This window comes from Hoplias malabaricus, chromosome Y (assembly GCF_029633855.1).
Source record: "Hoplias malabaricus isolate fHopMal1 chromosome Y, fHopMal1.hap1, whole genome shotgun sequence".
Taxonomy (NCBI): Eukaryota; Metazoa; Chordata; class Actinopteri; order Characiformes; family Erythrinidae; genus Hoplias; species Hoplias malabaricus.
In genome coordinates this window covers 45,362,915-45,382,002 of record NC_089820.1, presented here as the reverse complement: position 1 = coordinate 45,382,002, position 19,088 = coordinate 45,362,915, and the positions used below count along the sequence as shown (strand labels likewise).

The 19,088-nt window shown below is 38.0% G+C and overlaps 1 protein-coding gene across 7 annotated transcripts in view; it reads right to left on the bottom strand.

Annotated features, from left to right (window-relative positions):
* The window catches only part of LOC136677790 (CUGBP Elav-like family member 1), a 38,811-nt gene extending 19,723 nt beyond the window's left edge, over positions 1–19,088 (bottom strand). For 4 of the 7 annotated variants that reach the window (XM_066655435.1, XM_066655439.1, XM_066655438.1 and 1 more), the window contains exons 1-3: positions 18,948–19,088; positions 12,183–12,222; positions 7,082–7,204 (exon numbers count right to left, since the gene is read on the bottom strand). In XM_066655435.1, the coding sequence (XP_066511532.1) occupies positions 7,082–7,185 (104 nt within the window). In that variant the 5' untranslated portion in view covers positions 7,186–7,204; positions 12,183–12,222; positions 18,948–19,088. The remainder of the gene's footprint in view (positions 1–7,081; positions 7,205–12,182; positions 12,223–18,947) is intronic. The other 3 variants (XM_066655441.1, XM_066655436.1, XM_066655442.1) reach the window with 3 other exon arrangements.

Here is a 19,088-nt window from a genome sequence, read left to right as displayed (position 1 = left end):
TTTTTACATTTACTTTTATAAATTCAGCCCTAACCTCCTTTAAAATTACAAACACCAATCATTTCACACATATTATTGTCATTTTATTAGCTCTACTAAATATATGGCTGCATATTGCTTCTCTGTGCTAGTGTGGACGTGAGCAGTCTGTGACAGTTTTTTCTTTTTTTGTCCTGCTAAATCAAGACAACAAGATATCAAAGAATATTTAAACATACCAGTGGCTGAAAAATTGAGAGCAGGCCAACAGCACTACTAACTACAGAATTTTTAACTCCAGCTCAATGTCCTACACCAATAACTCCTGTAAACATTTGGTCTAGTTAAATGGAAACAAACTAACTTGTCATGAGAAAAGCTGTTGACCCATTAGCTCATTTAGCACTAGACCCATAAGCAGTTCCAATATACCCTAGTTTGCTGTATTGCTGGAAATGTAATAATTGTTTTTAAAATGCCACTTCATAGATAAACACAAAAATGAGACTGGAACAGAGCCAGTAAATTAACTGTCACAACCAAATTGCTAACAGCAACATTTAGCTAACAGATGAATGTATTTGGTGCTTCAATATTAAATCATGTTCATGTGGACAAACATCTGAATGGTTATTTACCTTGTACACAAACAAAGTTTCATGAGGCACTTTTTTACATCACAAACGTTAAGCAATAATAATGCAAACAATAATACTCTGCTAGCCATCGTCTTTCAACCAACCGTGATGTTGCCTGGCAACTGAGTGTTGCCTGTTGTTCTAATCTGTCTCGTTTATTTAGAAGTTTACTAGATAGACGTGATCATTTTTATATACTATCAATTTCAAACATTCTCCAACTTTTACCAACACCGCAATAAGGGCAAGGCTTGGGCAAGGCTACACACTGAATAATTTCAACAGACATGTCATAGAGCAAAACAGACAGTAGTATTTCACCATGTCAGTCTTAAACACAGCATAGAGTAAGTGCAAGACTAGCAGGAACAGGGAACTTTTAAGGGGGACCCTGGGAAAACATTACTGAAGAAAACTTTGGATTAGATCTAGTCAGCACTTAGTGGTCCCATTCAGGTATGAAGTGTTCCCAGGTCAGTTGTACAGCATGGCTTACAAACAACACCACAGCAAACATTACATTGAAGGTACTGTTTTGGTCTGTTTACCAGACCAAAATCAAACCTTGAAATATCTAATATTAGTGTAGCTGGTATAAGAAACATAGCACACATTATTTTACAAACTTCACTTGGCTCACAGCCAAAAATGACCACCTTGATTGCACGACTATCCTTAATAGAGGGATAAAATGTGCCACAAATGTCTGGCATTAACATGTGTTTTGCTTCTGGATACACTGACTGGATTGTGTTCACACTGAAAATGTCTGACCACACAATATCCAATTCTACTTTCACATGTGTATTTAAAAAAAAAAAAAAAAAAAGTATACATAATTTCCATTTAAATTCCTTTAACCAGCTGTAAATATTTCTCACATGCTACAACCTATGCATTATCATCTTAAAACTTGGGTATAAACATCTAAAACAGCCAGTGAATTGTATGCATTAGTGGAGGAAAAGGCTGTGTCTTGCAGCTGCTGTAATTTTTGCAGTGGTCAGCGCCACAATTGTCGAGAGAAATATTTGGTCATGACATAGAAGTAAAGGCAGGTGGGAGAGAAATGTGATTTAAAAATGTGATTGAACAGTAGGAATGGATTAGCAGCAATTTTTTCACCCATTATTAATGATGATACATTGATCGCTTTGAAACCTTAAATATTTTCTGGCACCAAGTTGATCCACAACATTAAATACACAATAACACAATGACTAAATACTAGGGCTGGACCATATGGCCTAAAGGTTTCACATTATCTGGTTTACTGAATAGAAAACCTATACCTGGTGTTAGAGATCCACCTTCAACCATAAGCCTCATCCAGGACTTATTAATCCTCAAGTTTGTTTATTATACATAATATGCTACATAATGAGCCGGAAGAGATGTGTCTCTTTGGTCTCTTATGACTCTGTAGCAGTCTACAGCTCAATAGCTAAATACGCATGCCTTTAGCTTCATCTCCTGAATGTCCCTCAAGTTCAAAACTCGAGCAAAATCTTTCTGTAAAGTTGTTTTTTTTTTTTTTTTAAAAGCATTCCAGTTGCTGTTTCTGAACAGGAGTAGTGAAACTGACTATCAGACATGGCCTAATAGTTAGAAGAAGAGGGCTTTGGACTGGAAGGTCACTGGTTCAATTCCCATAACCACCAGGAAAACTGGAGAGCAGTGGGACTAAAGGAACAACACTGTCCCCTTCCATTAATCATGGCCGAGTTGTCACTGAGTAACCCCACTTGTAGTGAGTTGTCACTAACCCCAAACTGCCTGCCACACTTGTTCTGGGTGTGTGTTCACTGCTCATAGTGCACTATTTTGTGTGTTCAGTGCCACAGATGTGTTAAATGTGGAACAAATAAAAACACACGCACTACAAAATAACCATTCATACAACCATGTATACTGAATCTACATATCTCTTCTGAACAGAACATTTGGGAGCAATAAATACAACAATTAAACCAGATAGATTACTCATTTTACTTTCACAGGCCAGTCACATTAGTGAAGTGTTAAATGTAAAGTGATATGTATGTGGTATCACAACTACCATCTCAAAATGTACAAGCAGCCATAATAAAAACAAGCTAAGTGGATGCTGCATTCAAGATTGTCTGACCAATAAGTAGAGCATCTAATGCAAACCTGGGCATTGTACGGCCCCCGGGCCGCATGCGGCCCTTTGATTGACTCTGACCGGCCCGTGTAACGTTAATTGGAAATTACAAAATAAACATATTTTCTTATTTTACCTGATGCATGGACTGAAGCTGCATTGCTTTTATTTTGAAGTTGTTTTTTATTTACGTACATGATGACGCAAAACGTATATTGAGGCATGGGCGTGATTTGATCGTTGTCACTAGCAAGTCACAAGACGACTTTAGCCCTCAGAAATGTCTGCTCATGCTAAAAAAAGAAAGGTAGATGCCGAATGCAGGGTTTTCAACAAAAATTGGACTGCTAAGTATTTATTTACTGAAGTGAGAGGTAAAGCCGTGTGTTTAGTGTGCGGGGAGCAGATCGCCGTGTTTAAGGACTACAATTTGAGTCGGCATTACGAGACGAAACACGGGGAGAAATACAAGAACGTGACTGATGCTGAAAGGGTGCGGACATCGGAAGCTTTGCTAGCTAAACTGCAAAAGCAGCAAGGCTTTTTTACCAAGCTTCTTTTTTTATTTTAATTTGCATGTTTAGCGTGTTTTTATGATGCCGTTTTAGTGATTAATTGCCTTTCCCATTGTTTTGTGAAATTCGCTTGAATAAATTACATTTTTTGGAAGGCAACCTCATGTTTTCATTGCTTAATTATAACATATACTCTTACCAGCTTGTCAAAACAATGCTATTTACTGCTTTTTACAAAGAAGTACAGTTAATATTATGCAGAATTGAGATCAGCCTTTTGGCCGGCCCTCCACAATATTTTCTGTTTCTCATGTGGCCCCATGGAAAAAATAATTGCCCACCCCTGATCTAATGTGACAAAAATGCACTCCATATTTAACATTAAAGTGAGCATTGTGTTCATTCATCAGTTTCTTGTGTGATATACTGCATGCGAAAGAACGCACATCTTTTAATAGCTAGTGGGGCAGGTATAACCTAGTTAGTGCATACTTTAGTTTAACTTCCACATGTGGTTTAGCTTGCAGTTGTAGCGAGATATTAGTTAGTAGCCTGCAGATATAAACACCTAGCCATGAGCAATTTGGTTTGTCAACAGTTTCATGTTGTACCCTGTTAAATACAAAAGGTATAAATCTGTGCTATGTGATCATCAGATGTTTTCTGACATTTTAGAACACAAACTGTCATACATGTTGGAATACTAACTACTGTTTTTCGGCTTGAAACTGCTTTTAAAGTTCAGCCCTGAGCAGCATTTATGATATAGTTTGTAAGATTAGGCAATACGGCATGCAAAAAAAAAAAAAAAAAAAAAATTTTCATTGATACACAATTTCAATTTTGAAATTTGAAACTGCTACCAAAACAGTACAATTTATTTCACATCACACGTTGGACATTCCAATTAATTTTATGACATTATATTCACACATTTCTTTAATTGTAGGAATTAACATACATAAGGCATTTTAGATCTGTGTCTACCTTTTGAATTTTTTATTTTTTTATCTTGCACCATATTCTGATGCTTGCATGACGATATATACACACACACGGGGAACTTTAGGGCTGCAGCAAATATCAACAAAATCGATAATCAATTATAAAAACTCTGCAACAAATTTCACTGTCAATTAGTGGGTCCATTGTTTTTTTTTCCTCTAGTAACAAGGATAAATAGTAAATCAATCTGTCGCTCTGCACAGTCGTTTTGACATGGTAGCAGCTATTGATTTGATTTCTCTTATTATAAACGTGTGTTTATTTATACTTCCCACTGGTCTTGCTAATCTCCAAAATTAAACCATGTGCAGTCTATTTCAAATGATTCTAGATTTGTGACAGATCTTGCTAAATCCTACTCATGTTTCCCTGGCACCTCAGCAGAGGGTCTCTTCTGTACAGCATGCAATATAGCTTCCAAAAGCATGGCAGCCTTAGCCCAGAACGTGCGACATTAATAATTTTAGATATAATTAAGTGTCCTGTAGAAAGTGGAAGGGTTGTTTAAGGGTAGGAATGTTCATTGTGTCACCAGAATAGTGCAGTTCTAGCTACATAATTTTTTAAAATACTTGTGTCTATAAATGTAATTTTCAAATACTCCCTTAAGCAATAAATGCATGTTCACACTAGTGCCATGTTATATTTTATGCGATGTTTTTCCATGGGATTTAAAACTTAAAGATGTGCTCTTGCTGCTGGTTAACTTGTGAACACTTTCTAACATTGGCTCTACTTTCTTTGGCTTCAATATTTCTGAAGGCATTTTATTTGTGATCAACTGTGAGTTAACAACATCTGTCAGAAAGAGGTATTGGAGTTGGCATACCAACCATGCTACCATTTTCAACCTGCCTTTCTGGTCCAATATAAATAATGGGTCCAATCCCATCTGTGGTAAACTAATTTCCTATTGTTTTAGGAATGGCTATACTGTAAAATTACAAAGCCGTCCATTCCATTAAATGAGTAAAAACAAATTACAATAAAATAACATTTTATTTTGTAAAAGGGTAACTGTGCCCCTTAAGGCAAAAGACCTCAATATGCCTTTTGACTACCAATAAATTATTTTAAAACACTGGTTAATGTAAACCACTTACGAATCTTAAACAATCATACTGGCTCTGTATTAGAGGAAGAAGATTAAACTGTTCCTAGCAGGAATCCACATCACAATCAAAATCTATTCAGCAGGTATCATTCTCTAAAATAGTCATAGTTAGGATGCCTCTTTAAAAAAGTGTATGAAAGCAATGACCACAATCGACCACGTTTTAACCAGAGTACACACAGGGGATGGCAATACTCACACTGGACTTGAGTTCAGATTGCAGTGGTCCACCATCATCTCTGGAAGAAAGTCCAGCTTAAAAGAAGCCATTTTTCTCAAACACAAATCCACTGTGTCTTCACCACAATGCCACAACCACGTGTGACGAAAAATAATTGATTAAAATTACAAGTGTCAACACAAAAACAAATCCACAAAGTGCAGACGTCTTGACATATACAAATAACTGCAATGCCACAGCAAGTGCCTGCTAAGTGAAATGTATCTTAATAATCAGTATTTGAGAGAAGCAACATCGGCGTGGCTTAGAGGATGAACCAAACTTTGACCTCATCCAGGCTGATCAGGATTAGGACCAGTAGAAAAAGAAAAAAAATAAAGTACAAAACAACCCCAAAATCCAGAAACTGGAGACAACGAATTCAAATCAACATGAGGCAAAAAGACACAGCGCTGGCTTCAGCACAGTACTGGGTGACAAACACGGGCCGTGGCCTGTGACTGGGCAGAGACTGATAATCAGGCCCGGAGTTTGACGGCCTACTAAAAGCTGCTCCCCACCTCCCACAAAAGAAAGTGCTGATGGCGGGGGACTTTTTTGTGAGCTTTTCTCTTAGCCAAGCACAACGGAGTGCAGCGTCAGGTAAACAGAGTGTCAGATTGATGCTGATAAGCACCAGTGATCGGCAGGAATGAATGGAGACCAGTAACGCGCTGGTAATCCCTGTGCTGATGCACCCTCGGGACATAATCAGGTTCCGGCACTGCGCCACCATCAACGCTCTGTTCAGAAAGGAGGGGGCACGGACAACAGGATTGGGATTGGTCATTGGGGGTCATATGACTTAGGTCATTTAAGCCATTAGACTATGAGTAGTGGTGAGAAACCACAGAACGCAATAGTTGAATCTACAGGACACAATGGTTGTTCATAAACTACAGCTCTAAGTAAATAACTGAGACAAGAATGGGTTAAAATGTGGTCTAATTATCACGAGATTTCTACAAATTTTATAAATGTCACATTTAAGAACACATCCCTTCTATTTTAACTTTTAAATTAAAAATACTAGCTTTTTTCATGAGATTCCATCAGTGCTGCAACATTAAGCTACTCTGTAGACAAAAAAATAAATAAAAATAAAATCTACCTAAGCCAAAAATTTACAGTAAACTTCTGCTGGTGACACTTAAAATGAATACTCTAATATCCATTCCTCTATATTCAAAGTTGGGCTAAACTGCACTTTAACTACTCATTTTAGATGATGTTTAAAATTAATTTCAAGTTATCTTAATAGTAGTGGCTTTGCTGTTATACACTTGGTCAGCAAAATCCCAAGAAGCTGGCTTTCGCAATCAACATGAGCCCATTAGTGACCACAGTGAAAGCTGGGGGCCCAAGCCATTAGTCCAACTTTGATTCAAGTCAGAGAAAGAGAATGTTTCTTTTGCAGTTTATTGAAAAAGGCATTAAAAAGTGTTTCTTCTGGTGCAAATAAAAGTAGGATGAGTGACTTCTTACCCCCCAAGGGTGGGTACCTCCACAGCAGTGTGGGGAAGCTCACACTGAGGCTGCCCATGCTGCGCCGTGGTCAGGTAAAGAGCTTCAGCTTCAATGCTATCCATCCAGTGCCTTTGATAAATGCTACAGAAACACACCAAACAGTACAGGACACAGACATCAGACTTACACACAGGAAAATACAAACAGTGGAAGGGGAACAGCTAAAGAGAAAAAGACAAGATCTGACAGCATGCAAGGGGTTCATGTATAAAACATGCATACTGGACAGGACATACATGCAATATGAGATGAAATGGGAAAAGAAAAGAAGCGAAGCACTTGCTGGGCTCCATGTGTTATACCAGATTCAACACAAAGTAAGTGATACATAATCCACAGGATAAATGCCAGAGTTTTCCTGGAAGCATGTCACCCTAGCACAATCAATACAATACACTCAATGATGCCTTACCATCTACAGTATACAGAATAGTGTCAGTCTGAAGTACTTAAACTGACTGAGAACAGAGAGCAAACCCTGGCACATCTTCATGCTCTTGACCACAGTCATGTGACTACACTTCACATATCCAGCAGGGCCAGGGCAAATAAGCACTTTCATACATTGAAGATTTCAGTTCATGTTGTAAGTGTATTCAGTGTCTATTCAAGACAGAAGTGTTTCTCTATAAAGACGTTGCATTGTGCAACTCTTAATTCACCGTTCTTAAGACAGACAGACAAATATTATTAGATTCAGGTATATGTTTATCTGGTTTCTTAACACACCATGACAACACTAGAAAATTGAAGCATCTGAAACATTTATCACCACCCTTCAGAGCCTTCACTCCCCTGTCTTAAATCAAATCCCTCTTCCTCTTTGGAGAAAGCCATGCTTGCTTAAACCCTACCAAATAAAATTTAACCATGGCAAGGGTATGGCATAATTGAGATTGATTCTACTTTTGATTTTGAGGGATCACACTGGACAAGACTATCCCTGACACAAGGAAATGATTCTATTAATATCAAATGGAGGTATGTCTAGGCTTGTCCTTTCAGAAGGCCAGAGGTCATAACTACCATAACTTATAACCTATATTCAGCTAAGCCCTAAGGATCAAATATCATAGCAAAGACCTTGGTTTTGTATATATGACTCATAATTAGCCCAATGCATTTTTTCATGCACTACTTATAGTACATGAGTTATAGACAAGGGGAGAGTACTATGGTTTTAGTAATTGTGTCGTAAATATCCAAACTGCCTAATCCAAGTATAGTCTACAAAGTTTTCTGCATGTTACATCTTACAAGAAATAGATTCATACTGTTACAGCAGCCATATAAAAACATTGCAGAAAATTAATCATGTAAATGATACATTATACAAAAAGAGCTTGAACAGGATCTCCAAGTTTGATCTTTGAAGTCATCTGTAGTTCCACCCTGAAATCCTGCTAGCTGCCAAGCTAGATTTTTTTTTTAGCTATAGTTAAAAAAAATGTTTAAAGTTCCATTGATGGCATTGTGATTATAGCTAAACTATTTTTTAGTTACAGCCATGCTGTGAAATGATTAATAGCCAAAGAGTATTGAGTACCTAAAGTATTGTTTACAGGCAAAATTACCTGTCAGTAACAGTGTAGACTAAGCTGGACAGAGATTGGGGGAGACGTATAGACAATACAAAAGCAGCATAATGATAAAAGCAATAGCCAAATTGAAAGCTACAATTTCACCCAAATACAGCACACAACAGAAGTAGGAAGGTGCTATAACCATGGAAGAAGTGGAAGAGCTACTAGCTACTGTTGCTCTTACTGAAGCCCTGAAACATTTGCGTAAAAGAGGATTTCACTGAATTAAGTAAAGAAGTTTGAGGAAGCTTTTGGAGGTTAATTCATTTAGCAACAATAAAATGCACAGCTTTGCAAAAGAAAATAATTCAATTTTAACAAATACATGCAATGAATCATGATTAAATACACATTTTGAAATCACAATTTCAATAGTTTTGACAACCCTAGATACAAAGCATTAATTCATACCCTGCACCATCCATCAACATGCACTGGCTGGGTCATATAAAAATATTGTATACTCCTATATCAATTTAAATACATCCTCATTCCTGCCAGTTATCCCGGTTGCAGAAGAAAACGTTCATGGAAATATTAAAATGAAATATGCATAAACAAACATGTAAGAAGGAAAGAAAGAAGAAAAAAAAAGAGAAGAGGAAAAAAAACAAAAAAACAACACACCTTTTAATGAATTTAAGTGAAACACTGAACACCATCAGGCAGAAGGTACATATTTCTGACCTAGATATTCAGTTTTATGTAAAACCTGAGGCTCAGGTGCAAAACAAAGCAAAGCATTTGCTGCAGTTAAAATATAGTGGAAGTCAGCAGAAGGGAAAAGAACAAAAGACTTATAAGGAGAGTCCTGAAAAGTCTTGTAATTATATATATATCAGTCTATACCAGAAATGCTAGTATAGCCTGCTTGTATCATCAGTGCAATCTATATGAAATGAACACTATTTATACTTCTAAATTGACATGTGATAAGACCACTTGTAAGCAATGCCTCCAATCCAAACCCTGCACAGGTTAAAATGGTGAGGAAACAAACAGAAATAAGCCAATGCTAACAACTTTAAAAGCAGGACAAAATCTTTCAGCAGACAACAAACATTTGTCTTGTTGCAAGATCTCATTGAGGGTTTCTTTTGAGATACTCTGTTCACTCTGTTCAAGGGGAAAATGATACAGCTTCTGGAGGAACACAGAGTGATGTGTGTATTTCTGGAGCCTCATGGTTCTCCATGAGTAGAGCAGTGGGTGATTGATGGCACCTCTAAAAGAGTCTGCACTCTGACACATTCCTATGCAAAATTCACACATCTTTACTGTAAAAAGACAGAAACCACCCTTCAAGTAATACAGTTAAAAGCCATTAAATACAAGTTTGGATTGCAGCATGACTGCCTAAAATTCCATCACAGAATCCTCAAAAAGTAATTGTGTAAAAGTAAGTGTGTATATATATATTTTTAATATTCATACCCAAACACACACCCACCCACGCACCCTATGGTTGTCCCAAATACCACTTTTAGGGCTTCGGAGCTTCGGCCGGGATATTCTGTGAATAATCGAATATTCAGGAAGTAGGGTGTTGTATATTGTTGTCGTTAACAAAACCCGCTTCCGACTCCTGCTTTAATATCCCTTTCTCCAGGCTGTACTGTGGCTCAGTGTGGCTTCGCTAGCTACCTGTGCTTGCTAACCTACTAAATAACTAGCTAACTAAGAGCACAGAGTATACACAATTTAACCAGTTTGAGAGAAGGTGCTCTAATTTCACTTACAAGCTTCATTGTAAGTTTTAGCCTGTTAGGCTGTTTTATATGACCGAGTTTTAGGCTTCATTTGCTGCACCCTGAATGTGGGTTGAATGGAGCGTTGCCTTTATCAATAACCACATTTATCCAAAAAACTGAATATCTGAATCTCAAAATCAGACACTGAATTCATACCCAACGAACAAATATCTGAATATCTATACCCGAATAATTGGGGTCAGCCCTATTGTTCAGAAAATCTACGCTCTGTGCCCGTTTTAAAATTAAGGCGGCATTGTGGCTTGCAGCATAGCTCTGCTTGCTGAATTGTTCACTAATTCATGCATACACAGTGTCACTAAGAGCACAGAGTATACACGAATAAAACAGAGCTTCCTGGAGGTGTTCTAATTTGAGGTGTAAAGCTGGCAAAATGAACTGAACTGCCATGCTTTTTTGTAAATAGGTTGCTGTAGCGTGTTAAGCTGTTTTAGGCTTCGTTCAAGTCTTTTATTTTGACAAGGCTGAATACATGAGTGGAGGTTTGACTTTTTCGCATCATTTATCAAAGAAACAAATATCCAAATCTTAAAATTATAATCTGAATCCTACCCAACGAACGAATATCTGAATAGCCGAATATTCAGGGCCAGCCCTACACACATCCTATCTCAGTTGTGTCTTGTCTTGCACAGTTTAAGGGGCCTCATTATCGCTAGTGCACATTTAATTATTTAACTAACTTTGCAAATATTTTTTCTCCTCTACCTTATAAAAGTAGCTGTTCTAATCTTTTCCATTGCTCCCAAGCATAAACAAATTGTACTTAATGGCTGTTTAGACTGGTAAGTGTGGTCCTGACACTACTGCATATGCTGCTCACACTTCTGTCACTAATTCACATAAAGTGCATGAATCTCACTAGCCTTAACATTCAAATACACCTTTTTTTTTTATCAAATCATTCATTCTCGAACAGTCTCCCTAAGTGTTCAATATTAATACACAGACACATACAAGCTCAATCAGCACAGCCAGCCTGCAGTGCCAGATAATGGAGGTGTTGCCATGCAGGACTAAAAATCCACCCACAGAGAACAGTCTAGTAGACTGGCAGCTACACATAAGTGGTGTGTGTGGGTGTGTGTGTGTGTGTGTGTGTGTGTGCGTGCGTACACTTGTATGTAGGGGGTAGGCATGTAACCAAGGAAACCGCTAGTCTTTTAATTTAGAGGACTTGCAGCTTTTAAATAGAACCTTATCCATTACATGCAGTTTTGTTTCAGGCAACTCTAACACAGCACACAGGTTAAACCTACAGGCAGCCGAGAAGAGAAATGCAAGATGCAAAATGAGAGCATGTGTCCATGAGGGTGTTATATTACCAGTAATGACCTGGTATTGCCTGTTCATTACCAACAGAAGACTCTTAAACCTCCAGGGGATGATGAGAACATGAATGAATTTGTAACATGGCATGTGGGCACTGCTCTCCTTTATAACACTAACATTAGCTGCAGAGGCTTTTTTTTATTATAATTTAATGTGAAGAACAAAGGATTTAAAGTCTATACCAAAAAAAGTGCATGAGAACAACCCATTGAAATGACTTGTGTTTAAAGCTATTTACTTTGCTTTGATTGAAGTGTTGATTATGATTTTGTAAACTAAATTTGCAAAAGTACCTTACAGTTAACCATTTTAGTCATGATTTAAGCAAGAGTGAGAAAAGTAAGTTCCTGAAAAAAATGGATATGGGCTTACCCTGTAAGTGGCCTTTCCCGTATGAAATGTCACTTTTGTCCTGTAACAACAACAGATGTCCAGTTAAACAAAGCAGCTACCACAACACACCTGTGGCCATGTCATGCATGTAGGGGGTGTAACTAAGGCCATGCGTTCTATATAAGTTCAATAGCTCAACATCTGCTACTGCAGAGAAAAGTATAGTGAGTTAAATGGGACAGATACGATTGTGGGGAAACAAATCAAAGTTATATTCAGGATCTCTGTCTTTGGAATTGGAACGGTAAGTTTGTGAGGAAAATTGACTGACTAAAGTTTAACTTGTATGTAAACTTTTTACTCACTGATTGAATTTCCACAGAAACTCATTTGTAACTCCAGTTGAATTTTTTTTTAGCACTTTCAATAATGCAGTTAGCCATCTCCGAACTTGGTGGAGAAATTCCCACGTTAAGTGATCTGAAAGAGCTAAATAATGAATGAATAATTAAATAAATAAATAGATGGAGCTGGAATACAGCATATTTCCTCATCTCAGTGTGCTTTTGAATGTTTGGAGTCCTCTCCGTTGTTAAAAAAACCCCACACGGATGCCTTTTCACTCCCATGAGAGGAGAGAGAGACTCTAGCATACAGGACCAATTCAAATGTATTGACACAGGAGTGTCGCAAACCCATTAGAAACTGGCAACTGTTGATGAAAATCTTCTGATTTTATAAAGTCTTTTTTGAATACTATTGTGAATGTCAACTTTAAGCTTGATAGCTACCTTGTCTGATTCTGAACTTTTGACTTTTTAATGTGGCCCAAACCATGGTCCAGGACAAAGAAACTGTAAATTCTGTTAATACTATTTGATATAAAGCTTTTATCAGTAGTTTATCACTCAGAGTTGTACATGAGGGTGAAATGTTTAAAAATTGTCTTAAAAGAGCATGGCAATAAATCTTTGTCTTTTTATCTTTATCAAGGTTGGGCAGTGTAACGTAATACTGTATTCTCGTTAAGGACATGCCCAAATTGTTCACTCGTGCATTTAAGAACCACAGGGAGGGGGCGATGTGGGAGCTTGCCGACTGGTGATGTCACACTCAAAGTCGGTGGGGAAAAAACACAAGCCCTGTAGCCCACCGCAGCTGAGAGTTTAGTGCTTAGCTTGGGTTAAAAGAGCTAGGAACGAGGCTGAAAACAGGCAAAATACTCAGAACACACTTCACTCGAATTTGTGCTTACAGGAATGAGGCTTTATCTTCTAAATGTGTATTTATTACCACAGGTGCTTCTCAGCTTTTTTTTTTAAATTAGATTTCATTAATTGAATTTGACCCTAAAATATAGGATCTCCTATTTAATAATATTAACTTATATAGAAATATAAAAATTATTTCCATAATATATTCATTAAATTTTTTTTTTTACTTTATAGTATTTCTGTGGACATACTTTAAAATTTCCAAAGCTACAGTGATTCCTGCCCAGCAATTTTCGACATATGGTTAAAGGGAATGTTGGACAGTGTGTGTGCGGTGCAAAAGGCAACTTTTTTTGCAGTAGCAGTCATGATCTTTGCACTGCCCCTGCTTAATGTGGTAACTGTAATTCATATATATATATATATATAAAAATAAAAACACGCCAATATGTTTCAGTCACAGTGAAAACACAAATCTAGCCCAAAGGTCTTCAACAAAAACAGTGTTGAAAATAGTAAAACTTAGTACAAAAAGAAAGAACCTTTCTTTGCAATTTACCATATACCGCTGAAAAGCCCTCTTGAATGGTGATAGATTTGTAAGGAATAAACATTTGGAGGATGAGCGGTAGAGCTGAGTGTGTGGGTTGCGCCCATTAAAAATTTGCAAAATCCTCTCTGCCAATGCCAAAAAGCTTATTCTGCCATTGACTTGTTTGGTGGACTGGATTATTTAAGTTTAAAGAAACAAGGCATATTGGCATGTAGAAAAACCATACATAGCCTGGCACCACCTCCTCATGTTGGTCACCAGCCTGGTCGCACACTGCTGTGGGATGGTATCCCACTCTTCAACCAGCATTTGTTGCAAGTCAGCCAATGTGGTTGTGTTGGTAACTCTGGCACAAACAGCATGTCTAAGATGATCTCACAAGGGTTGGGGTTGAGGTCAAGATGCTGGCAGGCCATTCCATCCTCTGCACTCCCAAATTCTGGATGTAGTCTCTGATAAACCCCACTCTGTGGTGGCAAGTGTTGTCATCTTGTAGGATAGAGTTCAGTCCCAGACTGTGGAGATATGGGATTGCCACTGGTTGTAGAATATCATCTCGATCTCTCTCTGCATTGAATTTGCCTCCAATGATGAAAAGCCTTGTTTTTCCCAGTGAGGGAGATGCCGCCCCACACCATTACAGTGCTGCTACCAAAAGATGTTACTCTGTCTGTGCAGCAATTAGCATAGTGTTCTCCTTGTCTTCTCCACACTTTGATCCTATGATCGAACTGCCGTAACATAACATTCCTCACAGGTCTTTCTTCACACCAGCGCAAATGGGCCTGACGGTGAAAGGCAGTCATGGCAGGCCTCCTGGCAGCCCGATAAGTCTGTTCCAGATTGTCTGGGCAGAGAGCCGTTATCCTGCAAACCTTGTCTGCAAATCTGTAGATGACTACGGTACCCAAGTGCTGACAGGGTAAGGAAACGATCTTCTTGGGGTGTCGTCTTCTTGGAATGCCCACTTTGCTGCCCGTCTCTGACATCCCCTGTTATATGAAACTTGGCCTTCAATTTGGAGATGGTACTAGGGCTCACTCCAAATAATCCCACAACTTGGTTTTGCGGAACTCTAGCTTGAAGTTGCCGTATCGTACGGGCCCTATCCAGATCAGTCAAACGTGGCATGCTGATTCTTGGAGCAGCCACCTATTGACCACTGTAGCAGGGCCCATGCCCACACCTCGGGGTACCGGAAGCTCAAAACAAGTGTCAATAGCAACAGCAGAATAAGCTGTTTGGCATTGGCAGAGAGGATTTAGCTAATTTTTCATGGGTGCAACCCACACACTCAGCTCTACTGCTCATCCCACAAATGCATGTTCTCTACAAATGTGGCACCATTTAAAAGGGAAATTAACAGGCTTTCCAGTGGTATAAGATTTATTGCCAAGAAGCATTTTTACAACAAAGAAATAATCTACCAAACAACTTTCCGTACTTTTTGTGCTATGTTTATGTTGACCTTAAAGACAATTAGGCAACAATGCAGTTAACGGAGGTCTGCTGCCATAGACATTAAGTCTTAAATATAAGGAGCTTAATAAAAGAAGTATATTGTCTTGATGTATATTCAATATGCCATGCAACATTGCATATATGCACAGATACCTATATTCCTAAGGTCTACCCCAGTATTTTTAGCACTTTTGCCATTTGACAAGATGTGTTACCGATACAGCTGCAGAACATTTCAACTACAGCATACCAAATTTTACAAGGTAGGAGTCCAACATCAGCTCAACAAGTGTGACGGTTATTTTACATTATTTTAATTGTTAATCTAAAGATAGTTTCTTCATAATCTAAAATGCAATTATAAGTCATTATCAATTTCCCAATTCAATTTGCATTTTTGTGCCTTTGCTATAATTAACACAGCACATGCATGTCACTAAAAACATTTGGCAAAATGTGTGGCAAGTTTATGACAAATTCATAAAAGTACAGTATTAATTCAAGATTTAACTGAATGCAAATGATGTAGCAGCCAGGTAAAATTTACTCCACAATACAAGCTTTCAACTGAGAAAAAGAAAACAAAAAACATTACCGATCTGTACTATTAAAAGATGCTATGTTTATATTAAGCATAAATAATATATGTACTGTAATATCACTGTATGAAATGACAAATCAAGAATGAACATTGTGTACTAAACAGGGCCTGATGCTTTCTGGCCTGCTGTGAGAAGTTGAGGGGAGGTGGGTGGTTTTTTCATGAATCATGGGCATGGTGTGTGTCATTTGAAGAATATGGCAAGCAACAGATCTCCACACAGTAGGAACTGAACCTTTACATTTTTAACAGGATGAGGCTCATTTAAATATGAATATTTCAAGTTCTATTCAAGCATAAATAGAGTCAGCTGATGAAAATGTTGCATTATTTTGTGTTCTCATACATGTACCTTAAATTTACCCAGCAGTCTGAAGCATAGTGAAAAAATAAAAATAAAAAATTATATCACATGCCCAGAAGGACTAAATAATGAATGGTTATATGTGATCAAATGCATTTAGCCATCTGCTTTGTACAGTTGCTATGCAGACCAATTTAAAATGCCTTAAAAGAATAGGGGAAAAAGATCATGATCTATATAGAGGCTAATAGGCTAATATGACTAGGATGTAAATGTGAATTACTTTTAACATGAGTCCTGTAACCCAAGTGTAACCCAATAAATAAATAAATAAATATTAGCAATAGTTACAGATAAGGGAAATGTTTAAACTTAATTATTCATTGAACCATTTTTTCCAAGACCAATTTTACACATTTTCCTTCCTTCAGCAGAAAAAGACCTATGCACATGAAATTAATCTGTCTCTCTACAGTACACGGTGTTTCCCAAGTCTCTTTGTCCAGTTCTGTATTTATCATGCACATGCTTTGTGTTGCACCACCATGGCTCTGGAGGAGCTTCATTTCACTGTGTAAGACTATACAGCTGAAATAAAAATAAAGCCTCCAACTTTGTGGGCAGAAAAGAAAATCCCTGTTGCTTGCATGTCCTTATCCATTTTCTCATCCATATTTTCTTATTCATACGTGTGCTGCAATTCAGTACAAAAACCAGTTGCTCAATAAGGATTTGGGAAGGAAAAAATGTGTCTTGCTTGTGTTTTCATGACAAAATATTTCTGGAGACCAGACGTTAATAAGATCTTACAATTCATGACTGCATGTTGCTGGTCAGTTATGTACTATGCAAACCAAAACCACTTAAAACTTTTCAGTTGCATGAAAACTAGTTGCATAGGGTGAAAGGTATAGCGATTTGGAGACTTTGAAAGTCATGTAGTGTGTACATGGCAAAAAGTTCAAAAGCACCTACAGGAAAGTTTGTGAGACTGGTCTGTTATGTTTATGACATAGGAAACCCTGGCTGTCTGAATTTGCCTGTTTGAGATTCTTTGAAAAACTGCACTTTGAAAGAACATATTCTCAGCCATGATGTGGAGTGCTTATTTTGCTCATTATGCTTTCTATCGTATTACCACCACACCAACATGCTGACAAGCTTATAAACTTGATTTTCACTGAAGGGTGTACTTAAAGATTTCACCATATGTTGACAAGGCCCTTCTGGACTAGGCCAGGGACAACTGCCACCTCTCGGTTTACTCCAACAATAAACGCCACCAGAAACGGGGAAAGACTAACGACAAACATTTTTTGAGATGCAATACATAAATAAATAAGCACCACGCACTACTGATTTTAGATGTAATATCGTAGACTGTAATGGTTAAAATTTGTATTGCGAGTTGTGTTAGCCAACAGCTAGCTTCGACAGTCGACAAGATACACCGAGGGACCGACCGGTTATCAGCAACAGGGAATTAACTCACTGACCTCATTTATCCGTCTTTTTGCATTGCGGTTTAACTGAGTTAGTTCTGGATTCTGGCGTGTAAGGAACAAGAACACTTCGATCGATGCGGCTGGGTGAGGGGGTAACGAGCAGCGGCCTTCAAGAGCGCAAGGCTTAGCTTTTAGAATTAGCTACCGCTCACTAACTTTCCTATCGATTTTCAGGGCTGAAGCTAAGTGTGACCGTGCATTTCCTACAGACTCGCTGGAAAGACCGAAGGTGAAGTTGGCTGGTGTCAGTTTTTGTAAGAACTTTTAGTTTCACCTCAAACGCAACATAAGTTAACGTCCATTCTGGCTCCTCAAGCCACTCCTACCTAGATGCACACCGTTGAAATGAGTCAATTCTGAGTAATTTATACAACGGTCATAATGCTTGAAATAAGCGAAATCTTGAACAAAAACCTAAGTTATCTCCGGGTAAGTAGCTAGGTCCTACTGGCTTAAAAACGCATTTGTTCCTATAGAGCAAATTCTGCAAATCAACAGATTTGGGGAAGGTTTTGCTGAAAATAGATTAGTGTGGGTGAACGAACTAAAATCGACCCAGTAAAAGGTCACACTCTCTCCAAGTATTCCAACATAAGTTATTTTCTTCTGCCGAAAGGATAATTATGTGTTTTTAACACAAAGAACTGCTTTGAGTGACATTAATCTAACCCTTCACATGTCTTCATGGGACATGACACCACGTTTCGCACATATTAAGACTCATAGTTACTCTCTTCAAATGTAATATCAGTGAAATGCGCGTGTTCCTGTAGTGTTTCATTTCACAGCATCTGAGATTTTCCGATAAAGGGTATAAACAGGTAAAATAATATGTTGTGGAAAGAATATTGGTATTTTAAGCAGTAAAGCGTGTTTACAAGCAGAAATCTTAACATGTGGAAAACTTGTTCATGGATGGATGTTTTCTAAGATATTTCAACCTTGGATGTTTCCTAGTGCCTCTTAGTGTGGGGAGTTTGTTCAAGAGTTTCTCTCTCTGCTCCATGTTAAACCTTTCCCAGTGACGCACGTTAGTTTTTCAGTGATGAGAGGGGGAGAGAGAGTAAACAAGTTAGCTGTGGAGCTAAGTAGCTAATCTGGAGGGTGCGCTAACTGAAAGCGCGCATGGTAACATTATAACGAAGAGAAACGTTTAGCACACTTACCCTTGCTGCACCCCTTTCAAATGACTTGGATTAGGTTAATGCATGCACCAAGATAAGGGAATTTATTTTTTTACTGGTGGGATTTTCAGCTAATTATTGTTTTTACTGAGAGCGTCTTCCCACGACAGCCCACTTTCTAAC